We start from the raw sequence: 12,451 nt of genomic DNA on the forward strand, positions 1-12,451 counted from the left end.
TAAAAAGAAAAAAACAATATTACGAGCCCTACATACTCTTCTAAAATATTTCCCCTCCCATCAAGTGGTGGTGCCTCTGTGTCCCCTTCTGAACTGATGTGGGCACATGTGATAGTTCCGAATAACAGGGTGTGGCATGAGTGGGTGACACAAGAGGTAGGTCTAAAAAAGGCAATATAGCTTCTCCCTGGGTCTTTCTTGGGACGTGCACTTTAGAAGCCATGAACCATCATGGACAAAGCCCACTATCAGAAGTTCTCTGTTCCACAGGGAACAGAACCGAGAGAGCCCCAGCTGCTTCCAGTTTCTAGCTGACTGAGCCTTTACTGCTTAGAGTTTTTGGAGAAGCCCAGTCTTAGCTGCCATCTGACTAAACTGCCTCAGACATGCCTGCAAGAGCCACCTAACAGCTTTATCAACCTCCAGAACTGTGAGAAATAATAGGAAATATTGGTTGCTATGCAGACAGAGATAAGCAATAAGTTGACATTCCTGCTTCTCTTTTGGTTCCTCACTCCCCACCCCATCCATCCTCCTCAGCACTGCCAGAGAACCTTTAGAAAAATATACATTGTGGAGTTCCCATTGTGGTGCAGCAGAAATGAATCCGACTAGGAACCATGAAGTTGCAGGTTCGATCCCTGGCCTCACTCAGTGGGTTAAGGATCCAGCATTGCCATGAGCTGAGGTGTAGGTCACAGATGTGGCTTGGATCCCACATTGCTGTAGCTTTGGTGTAGGCCAGCAGCTGTAGCTCCAATTCGACCCCTATCCTGGGATATTTCCATATGCCACAGGTGCAGCCCTAAAAAGCAAGAAAAAAAAAAAAAAAAGAAGAAGAAGAAGAAGAAGAAAATACAAATTGTTTCACGCTATCTCCTCTTCCAACTTCAAAGATTTCCTATTACACCCAGCTGTCATCGAGCCACCACACTCGCCATCACTGCCACTTCACTGGCTGCACCCCCTCATACTTGCCTTCTTTCTGCTCCTCGGCTTTGCTAAGCATGTTCCCATCTTGGGGACTTCCAGAAAGCTGTCCCCTGAGTCTGAGGGGTCTCCCCTCAGTTCTCTGCACATCTGGCTCCTTGTCATTCATATTCCAGTTGAAATGTTGCCTCCCCAGAGATGGTACGATCTAAAGTAGCCACCAGCCTCTGCAACACTGGCCCTGTTTTAATGATCTACCTATGCCATGCAGCAATCTGATATTTTATTTTTCAGTTTGTCTGAGTTCCCCCATCAATTGGACAAATTAGTATTTTCTTGTCCACTGACTTGTCTGATTGCTCCCATGAAAGCAGAGATCTTCTCTTGGTCCACACCATACACTCAGCACTTAGGAACCAGCACAGAGCAGGAACTTAATTAATATTTGATGCCTAGATAAATGAATGAGCAAGCACAGTATTTCAGAAGGGTGCTGTTTGGTTTAGCGGAACCTCCACAGTGAAGTATGGTTCAACAGCTCAGTGGAACGTGCCCTGGAAATTGGCACCTAATTATTCTGGTTCTATGCTCATCAAGCAATTTTATGATTGAAAACTTTGTTGCCTAAATGAATTTGCCCTTCAAGAGTAAGCAGGAGTCCCACTGTTAATTACTCCCATGGTAGTCATTTATGTATTAGTCAGTGCCTTAAAAGTCTGTGACCCCAAACTTTTTCACTCTACTTACCCATCTCTATAGTCCATCTCTACTCTCACAGCCCAAGAGATCCTCTCTATTGCTGAATGAACGAGCATGATGGGGTTCTGACCCCACAAGGCTAAGGACAAGGCTGAGTTGGGTCCCCATGACCAGCTAGCTTCCCCGTTGCAGAAAGCGCACTTGAACATCATAGAAAACTCAAAACCTGAGGTGAAGGAACATCTTCCAAACAGAGACCACCACCCTGTAGAGACCACCACCCTGTAGATCCCACGCTGCTACTATGTGCACACTACCTTCAGTTCATGCATCAGGCTTCTTGTTTGGTGGAGGCTGTAGCGATCCTGGCTCCTCACTGCAGAGATCAGCTGGCTGGTGTCCGCGAGGAAGCGAAGCAAGTCCCGCTCGGAGGTGGCAAAATACTGCCACTGCCTCACCAGCCCATCAACATCACTCTTTCTCTGCCGAACGCCCTGGACCGCACTCTGCCACTGCTCCTTCAGCCTCATGAACTTTGAAACAAGTTCCGGACTTGGGAAAAATAGGTAGAAAATTCTAACATTAACATGTAGTAAAAATAACTATTTTGGAGTTCCCATCGTGGCACAGTGGTTAACAAATCTGACTAGGAACTATGAGGTTGCAGGTTCGATCCCTGGCCTTGCCCAGTGGGTTAAGGATCCGGCGTTGCCATGCGTGAGCTGTGGTGTAGGTCGCAGACTCGGCTTGGGTTGGGCGTTGCTGTGGCTCGGATTTAACCCCTAACCTGGGAACCTCCATATGCCATGGGAGCAGCCCAAGAAAAGGCAAAAAGACAAAAGCAAAACAAAACAAAACAAAAACTATCAACGTGTAATAGGAACACAGATTTGCTATTTGTGAGAACAATTTACATGGAAAAAAGATTTTTGTTTGTTTGTTTGTTTGTTTTGTTTTCTTTCTACAGCCATATCTGCGGCATATGGAAGTTCCTGGGCCAAGGATCAAATTGGAGTGGCTGCTGCTACTGACCTACACCATAGGCAAAGCAACAATGGATCTGAGCCACTGCAACATCTGTGACCTAAGCCACAGCCTGCAGAAATGTTGGATCCCTTACCCACTGAGCAAGACCAGGGATCAATCCCGCATCCTCACAGACACAATGTCGGGTTCCTAACCCACTGTGCCGCAATGAGAACTCTGAAAAAAAAGCTTCTTTAAGTCTGAGCACCATTCAGTTTAAACATGATGGGGTACCTGGGGCTAGGGCAAGCAGTGTGTGGGTTGGTGCAACGTGTTTAGCACAAGGTAACTGCATGTGAGCTGGTATTTTGCTAGCATGCATGAAACCATTCCCTTAAACAAAATGAAGCTGTTTTAACATATATTATGCCAACTGCTATATGGAAAACTGAACATGGGATCAGTGGGAAACAGATGAACGGGTGGGTTCCTTGTAATGCTAGTGATTACCTGAATGCTGCATATTAGCATAATTTCAGAAATAGAGAACATGCTTTCTGCAACTATTCAACTATTTCTTTTCCAGATAAATAATACCCTTTACATGATATATAAGGCCTTATTTATTATAGGAAAAGTCATACTTTTTGTACTGATCAAGTCAAAACTAGTTAATCATCCTGAAACTGGCTTGAATTTATTACTACAGAGCTAGGAAGAAATAGGCTTTATGTTTCTTAGTTATGCTGAAAGAAGATTCAGAGGGATACGGGTGATGATAGGGAGGAAAAATAATGCCTATCGAGACATCTGGAAAAGTTATTTAAGAGGCCAGGTCCCCTCCAGGCTCTGTCTGCAGTTACTGTCACCAGACTGGCCTAAGCAACTTCTGGGGACCCTGACCCCATGTACACAGCACAGAAAGAAGTCTTTTCTTTCACAACTGTGACATAGCTACCTGCTGGGAACAGCATCAATTTAATTTTTTTTTTTGCTTCTTAGGGCCACACCCACTGCATGCAGAAGTTCCCAGGCTAGAGGCTCTAATCGGAGCTACAGCTGCCGGCCTACACCACAGCAATGCCAGATCTAAGCCACATCTGGGACCTAGACCACAGCTCATGGCAACGCCAGATCCTTAACCCACTGAGCGAGGCCAGGGATCAAACCCACATCCTCATGGATACAAGCTGAATTCATTTTCACTGTGCCACAATGGGAAATCCTAAAATTTATTTTTAAATAGCAAAACATCATGAGGCTGAAGGTAGGCTATGGAGGAAACGTTTGGGATAAAAACTTAGTTACCTGTACTTGATGATGGGTATTTGCAGAGTGTCTGGTCTGCTAAGCCCACACATTTTCCATAGAGGAAAGGGCCACTGATGTTTTCAGGCAATGAGGTAAAACTCCATCCTAATATATAGTCCGAAGGCTGGCCCCGTGGTGGTGTATCAGTGATATGGCTGCAGGCACTGATGTGGTCAAGACCCACGTGGTGGGAGGCCCAGCCAAGTGCATCCCCTCTCACATACCCAAACTATCAGGAGCCCCAGAGAGCTTACCTCCTGTCCATTTCTGTTGTGTCCAGGAGTTGTAAGGACTGAGTGACAAAAGAATCAGCGATTATCTGGTTTATAGAAACTTCGGCTTCTAACATCTGCATATGAATTAAAATATAAAACATCAGGTAGTAGAAATGTTTTCATGAATCTGAAAACTGTTTTCATGAATCTGTTTCCTAAGAAAATCTAAGCTCACAGAGGGTATGTGAGATAATTAATTTTCAAATGATATGGGCTTACCTGCAGAAAATGTTTAGCTATCACATCAGCAGCACCTATGAATATAATCTTAGAAGCACATAGGTCTAAATCATCACTACATCTAAGGGCCATTTACTGGGCCTTTACTATTTGCGAGGCCCTGAGTAAAACGTGCATTGTCTCACTTATTCCTCAACCTTAGAACTTAAGTAGTAGTACAGATCCACAGGAAGAGGCAGAAACTAAGGCATTCAGTAACTTATTTAAAGTCACCCAGCTTTTTGGATGGACAGATTTCATTTTCAGCGGATGATCTTAATGTACCAATGCAGACTTAAACCGGTGACATTTAAAAAGTTACAAGAAATGAATCATGCACATTTTGGAAACTCAGGACCTGCCTATAACTACCAGGAGTATTTTCAAATATACATCAGCAAAAGAATGGAGAAACACATCTGTGAAATCATTAATGCTACAACTGCACCAGGTCTTTCAAAATTTGAGGACCTAGTTAGTGAAAATGCAAAGGTGAGTTGAAGGACTTAAACATGCTCTGGGTAAAGTGGGGGTAATGTCTGTATTCTGGGAAAGCAGAGTTGGGCTAGAAACTTCCACCTACTGCAGAAAATCTGGGCATTCTGTTATTAATAAAACAGTAGTAAATATCAAGCACTTTAACAAGCAATTTATTTGTAATTAAACCAAAAGTGAAGTTGCCCTTGAACTTAAAAGATTAATGAAAATAAAATAAAATCAAATAAAATAGCAATAAAACAAATATTTGGAATTTAGGAAATGTGTGAGAATTTTACAAAGAATTACCTGACAACTGAGCATGCATAAAGACAAACATTCTGTGTTTAGGGATTGATGGTTGATAGGAACTTTCTGCATTTTACTTAAATCTATTTGTGCCCTGACCCCGGTCCCAACATGAGGGGACAAGGTGGTGGACAGCACAGGTTAATTTACCTCATACGTTTTCTGCTGCTCCAGAAGGGCAGGAAAGCTGTCGGCAATATTCACCTTGAGCACCTCTTCTACCTTCTCCAAAAGCTGGACCCACTTTTCACAGCAATAAAGAAACTTCTCATTCAATCCAGTCCCCTGAAGCTCACTAGAAATGTTTAAAAACAAATAAAACAGAGCCACATAACAAAGACACCACTGAGCTCAACCGCTAATTTTTGCTTAACTGAGGCAGAGAGGTAGAGCGGAGCTGTTCTGACCTGCAGCGTTCCAGTGCAGTGGCCGTGGTCCGAATCCATTGCCGGTTCATGTTTTGTAATGTCTTTACAGCTATGTCACTGTGTGGGAGCTTGAGGCTTATTTCATTCAAACGCTCAATATCAGGTGATTGGGCTGTCAGAGCCAGCACGTGATTCTATTAAAAAGAAATTAAATTCCCCATTTTTGGATGCCATAAATAATCTGATAAAAGAATATTTGGACTGAGTTTTAGAGAAGAATTAAGAAAAAGTGACTGTACTGCGCTGATCAGTGTGAGGATGGAACCCTGAAATTAGATGTTATGTTTTAGAAGTAACAGGAACGATTCTTTGGAATAGTAAATATATAGAAGGTAACAGTTGAGTGTATTACTGGGTTTGTTTAAAGATGTTTAATTGAATGACCAATTTGGAAGTAGAAAGGATTAAGATTACAAATTTGTTAGGACCCTCAAAACACATTCTTCCCAGATTTATACAGCAGTCTCTGAAATGCTTTTCAGAAAACGTTGGATTGGAAGTTCCCATCATGGCACAGCGGAAACGAATCCAACTAGTATCCGTGAGGATATGGGTTTGATGCCTGGCCTCACTCAGTGGGATCCTGAGGCTTATTGAATTCAAACGCTCAATATCAGGTGATGGGGCTGTCAGAGCCAGCACATGATTCTATTAAAAAGGAATTAAATTCCCCATTTTTGGATGCCAGTAAGATAGCTACATGATAAAAAGGCCTCAGATATCCTGCAGAATATCCTTATCTCAAAGATGAGGGAAAACTGGGGCCTAAATAGGTAAATGACTTGTCCACAGCCAAGTAGCTAGTTAGCATCATAACTGGACCTGAACCCAGATATCTCAATCCTGTGGCTTTTCTAGAACCAGTTGCACACATGGCCAAAACCTAAACAGCCCAGGAAAGAGAAACTGATCTCAGACTTAGCCTTTGAGGAAGATGGAAATGAGCTTTCTTTTTTTAAAGGACTCATTCTGGACCTTCAAGTCCCATTTGGTCTGCCCACAACTTGACCTTCAGCAGATCATGCAGTTTATCTACAAAGCAAATGAAAAGTTAATCCTTACAATAAATAACCCTACCAAAGCATGGTACTTAGCCATATTATGGTGAAGTCAAAGGAAAAGAAACTCACAAAATTTTATCTTTAAAACAATATTCCAGGGACAGCCTCTAGGTCAACAATATATTAAGCAAACTTCCCTCACAATATCCATCTTCTTACTCAGAAATCTTCTGTAATAGTCTAGGGTCAGCAAACTTTTTCCATCAAGGACTAGATCATAAATATAGCCCTTTATGGGCCATATGATCTCTCTCTCTCTCCTTTTTTTTTTTTTTTTTTCCCCCCATATTTTTAGGGCGGGACCTGAGGCATATGGAGATTCCCAGGCTAAGGGTCAAATCTGAGCTGTAGCCACTGGTCTATGCCATAACCACTGCAATGTGGGATCTGAGCTGCGTCTGTGACCTACAACACAGCTGACAGCAACACTAGATTCTTAACCCACTGAGCGAGGCCAGTTATCAAACCTGCGCTCTCATGGCTACTAGTCAGATTCGTTTCCACTGAGCCACTACAGGAACTCCCATGTGATCTCTTTTGCAACTATTCAACTCTGCCCTCATAGAATGAAAATTCCCACAGAGAGTATGTAAATGAAAAGGCATGCCTGAGTGCCAACAACACATTATTTACAGGAGGAGGTGGGGGTGGCATTTAGACCATGTGCCATAGTTTGCTGACTCTTAATGTAGCTTCTGAATCTTGGTGCTTGTAAGACACAGAATTCCTCAATTCTTCCATTTACTTATGTTAACTATACTAAAATTACTAAAGAAATAAAGGAAAAATTATACCATTAATTTAACAAAGTAATTTTGATCTTCAATTAACCAGAAAAATTCAATTAATCACAATAGCCAGTTCCTAGATTGAGTTCAATGAAGATAATTAGTAAAGACATCAAGATTTGACAAATCTACTAAAATTGCTGAGGTATATTACTAAAACAGATCTCATGAGCCAGCAATTCCACTCCTAGATGTGCACCCCAAAAAACCCCAAAAACACTAATTGAAAAAGACACATACACCCCAATATTCATAGTAGCATTATTTACAATTGCCAAATATAGACACAACCTAGGTGTCCATTGACAGGGGAATAAATAAAGAAGATGTGGTATACATACAACCGAATATGACTCAGTTATAAAAAAGAAAGAAGGCCATTTGCAGCAACATGGATGGAACTGGAGGGCATTATGCTAAGTGATGGAAGTCAGACAAAAATAAATATTGTATATAACTTTTACGTGGAATCCAAAAAACCTGACAAGCTAGTGACCATACAAAAAGAAACAGAATCACAGATAAAGACAAAAAACTAATTATTACTAGTGGGGGCAGCAGGGAGGGATATACAGGAGTTGGGGAGTGGAAGGTATAGACTATGGGGAACTGGAGGTGTTCTAGGATGTACTGTGCAACATGGAGAATATAGCCAATATTTTATAATAAGTAAATGAAGAGGAATCTTTAAAAATTGTGTAAAAGTTTTAAAAATTAAAAAAGTAGGAGTTCAACTATCTCCTAAAAACAACAAAATCACAACCAAATGCTGAGCAATCCTCAACCAAATGGACCAGAAACTTTCAAAAAGATATCCTACTCCAGAAGAAAAAGAGGAGGCCACATCAAGAGGTAGGAGGGGTGATTACATGATATAAGCAACTCCATACCCCCTGGGTGGAAAGCCCCATGGACTGGAAAGTAACTATCACAGAGACTCACATACAGGAGTGAAAGTTCTGAGCCCTACATCAAGTCCCCAAGCCTGGGGATCTGGCACTGGGAGAAAGATCCCCTGGAGTATCTGGCATTGAAGCCCAGTGGGGCTTGTGTGCAGAAGCTCCATAAGACTGGGGGAAATGGAGACCCCATTCTTAAAAGGCTGACACAGCCTTTCACGTGCACTAGAGCCCAGGGCAAAGCAAAGACTCCATAGGAATCTGTATCAGAAATGACTGCAGTTCTTGGAGGATCTCCTGGGAAAATGGGGGTGACTATGGCTTGTTATGGGGCAAGGGCACTGGAAGCAAAGCTCTTGGGAATATTCAAAAGCATGTCATTATCTGGAGCTGGCCATTTTGGGAAAATCTGGCCCCATCCATCAGTGCTGAGAAGCCCCAGGGCAAACAACAATTGAGGTGGGATCACAGCACCACTCATTAGTAAACAGGCTACCTAAAGACCCCTCAGGCACACAGCTGCCTCGAATCTCACCCAGAGACAAAACCCCACCCACCAGAGGGATAGGAATCAGCTCCACCTACTAGTGGGCAGGCACCAGTCCCTCCCATCAGGAAGGCTACAGCAAGCCCCTGTACCAACTTCAGCCACAAGGGGGGCAGACACCAGAATTAAGAGAGGCCACAACTCTATTATCTGTAAAAAGGTTACCACACCAAAAACCTACAAAAATGAAAAGACAGAGAACTATAACTCAGATAAGGGAGAAAGAAGAAACACTAGAAAAACAGCTAAGTGATCTGGAGATTCTCAACCTCCAGGAAAAAGACTGTTGACGTTGAAGATGATGCAAGACATTGGAAATAAACTGGAGGTAAAGATGGATAATTTATAGGAAACACTGAGCAAAGAAATACAAGATATAAAACATAAGCAAGAAGAGATGCAAAATACAATAACTGAAATAAAAAATTCACTAGAAGCAGCTAACAGCAGAATACAGGAGGCAGAAAAACAAATAAGAGAGGTGGAGGACAGACCAGTGGAAATTACAGATGCCAAACAGAAAAGAGAAAAAAGACTGAAAACAAATGAAGAGAGTCTCAGAGAACTGTGGGACAACGTTACACATACCAACATCCGTATTATAGGAGTGCCAAAAGGAGAAGAGAGAGAGAAGGGGACGGAAAAAGTATTCAAAGAGATAATAGCTGAAAACATCACTAACATAGGAAAGGAACCATTCACTCAAATCCAGGAAGCCTAACAAGTACCATATAAAATAAACCCAAGGAGGAACACATATTAATCAGACTGACAAAATTAAAGACAAAGAGAAGATATTGAAAGCAGCTAGGGAAAAGAAACAAATACATACAACAAAACCCAGAAAAGTTTATTGGCAGATTTTTCAGCATAAACTCTGCAGGCCAGAAGAGAATGGCATGATATACTTAACATGATGAAAGGAAAAAACCTCCAGCCAAGATTACTTTACCTAGCAAGGCTCTCATTCAGATTTGAAGGAGAAATCAACAGGTATACAGATAAGCAAAAGCTAAGAGAATTCACCAACACTAAACAAGCTTTATGACAAATACTAAAGGAATTTCTCCAGGCAGAAAAGAAAAGGCCACAACCAGTAACAAAAATATCACAAATGACAAGACTCACAAGTAAAGGTATATATGCAGTAAAGATACGAAATCATCCACGCACAATTATGCCACCAAAATCAGAAATCATAAGAGGTGGGTACAAATGCAGGACACTGGAGATGCACTTGCAATTAAGAGACCAATAACTTAAAACAATCTCATATATATGCGTGTGTGTGTGTGTGTATAGACTCTTATGTTGAAACTTTAGAGTAACTGAAAACCAAAAATCTACACTTGGTACACAAACAAATAAGAAAAATCAACTCAAATACAACACTAAAGATAGTCATCAAACATCAAGAGGAGAGAACAAGAGAAGAAGGGAAGAAGAAAGAGCAACCAAACCAATCCAGAACAGTTAAAAAATGGCAATAAGAACATACATATTAATAATTACCTTAAATGTAAATGGACTAAATGCCCCAACCAAAAGACATAGACTGGCTGAATGGATACAAAAACAAGACCCATATATATGCTGTCTTCAAGAGACCCACTCTACTTCTAGGGACACATACAAATTGAAAATGAGAGGATGGAAGAAAATACTCCATGCAAATAAGAATCAAAAGAAAGCTGGAGTAGCAATACTCATAACAGACAAAATGGACTTTAAAATGAAGAATACTTTAAGAGACAAAGAAGGCCACTACATAATGATCAAAGGATCAATCCAAGAAGATATAACAATTTTAAATATCTATGCACCCAACATAGGTTCACCACAATATATAAGGAAACTGCTAACAACCTTAAAAGGACAAATTGACAATAACACAGTAATAGTGTGGGACTTTAACACCCCACTTATAGCAATGGACAGATCATCCAGACAGAAAATCAATAAGGAAACACAGGACCTGAATGAAGCATTAAACCAGATGGACTCAATAGATATTTATAGGACATTCCATCCAAAAGCAATAGAATACACATTCTTCTCAAGTGCACATGGAACATTCTCTAAGATTGATCACATCCTGGAATACAAATCAAGCCTCGGTAACTTTAAGAAAATTAAAATCATACCAGGCATCTTTTCTGACCACAATGCTATACGACTGGAAATCAACAACAAGAAAAAAATGCAAAAAACACAAACACATGGAGACTAAACAACATGCTACTAAACAACCAATGGATCACTGAAGAAAACAAAAATACCTAGAAGCAAATGACAACAAAGATATGACACTCCAAGACCTATGGGATGCAGCAAAAGCCATTCTAAGAGGAAAGTTTATAGCAATTCAAGCCCACCTCAGGAAACAAGAAAAAGCTCAAATAAACAAGTTAAATTTACATCTAAAGCAGCTCAAGAGAGAAGAACAGACAAGACCTAAACTTAGTAGAAGGAAAGAAATCATAAAGATCAGAGCAAAAATCAATGAAATAGAAACAAAGAAAACCATAGCAAAGATCAAGGAAACGAAAAGCTGGTTCTTTGAAAAGATCAACAAAATTGATAAACCCTTAGCCAGACTTATCTAGAAAAAAAGAGAGAGGACTCAATCAATAAAATTAGAAATGAAAAAGGAGAAGTAACAACGGACATCACAGAAATACAAAGGATCATAAGAGACTACTCTATGCCAATAAAATGGAAAACCCAGAAGAAATGGACAAATTCTTAGAAAAGTACCATCTTCCAAGACTAAACCAAGATGAAATAGAAGAGATGAATAGACCAATCACAAGAACTGAAATTGAAACTGTGATTTAAAAACTTCCGAAAAACAAAAGTCCAGGACCAGATGGCTTCACAGGTGAATTTTATCAAACATTTAGAGAAGAGCTAACACCTATCCTTCTGAAACTATTCCAAAAAAATTGCAGAGGAAGGGACACTCCAAAACTCATTCTATGAGGCCACCATCACCCTGATACCAAAAACAGACCACAAAGATACCACAAAAAAAGAAAACTACTGGCCAATTTCACTGATGAACATCGATGCAAAAATCCTAAACAAAATACTAGCAAACCACATCCAAGAATACATTAAAAGGATTGTACATCATGATCAAGTGGGATTTATCCCAGGGATGCAAGGATTCTTCAATATCCGCAAATCATCAGTGTGATACACCACATCAACAAACGAAGAATAAAACCATATGATCCTCTCAATAGATGCAGAAAAAGCCTTTGACAAAATTCAATACCCATTTCTGATAAAAATCCGTCAGAAAGTGGGCATAGTGGGAACCTATCTCAACATCATGAAGGCCATATATGACAAACCCACAGCAAACATCACTCTCAATGGTGAAAAGCTGAAAGAATCCCTGCTGAGTTCAGCAACAAGATGAGGATGTCCACTTTCACCACTACTATTCAACATAGTTTTGGAAGGCCTAGCCACAGCAAAAAGAGAAGTAAAAGAGATAAAAGGAATCCATCCAAATTGGAAAGGAAGAAGGAAAA

At 40.7% G+C, this 12,451-nt stretch overlaps 1 protein-coding gene across 11 annotated transcripts in view; it reads right to left on the reverse strand.

The window, feature by feature from the left end:
• SYNE2 (spectrin repeat containing nuclear envelope protein 2) overlaps positions 1 to 12,451 on the reverse strand; it is a 442,988-nt gene that overhangs the window by 53,239 nt on the left and 377,298 nt on the right. For all 11 annotated transcript variants that reach the window (XM_021074201.1, XM_021074160.1, XM_005660039.3 and 8 more), the window contains 4 exons: positions 5,594 to 5,748; positions 5,337 to 5,481; positions 4,161 to 4,255; positions 1,947 to 2,181 (listed from right to left, as the gene is read on the reverse strand). In XM_021074201.1, the coding sequence (XP_020929860.1) occupies positions 1,947 to 2,181; positions 4,161 to 4,255; positions 5,337 to 5,481; positions 5,594 to 5,748 (630 nt within the window). The remainder of the gene's footprint in view (positions 1 to 1,946; positions 2,182 to 4,160; positions 4,256 to 5,336; positions 5,482 to 5,593; positions 5,749 to 12,451) is intronic.

This window comes from Sus scrofa, chromosome 1, assembly GCF_000003025.6.
Source record: "Sus scrofa isolate TJ Tabasco breed Duroc chromosome 1, Sscrofa11.1, whole genome shotgun sequence".
In the NCBI taxonomy this organism is placed as follows: Eukaryota; Metazoa; Chordata; class Mammalia; order Artiodactyla; family Suidae; genus Sus; species Sus scrofa.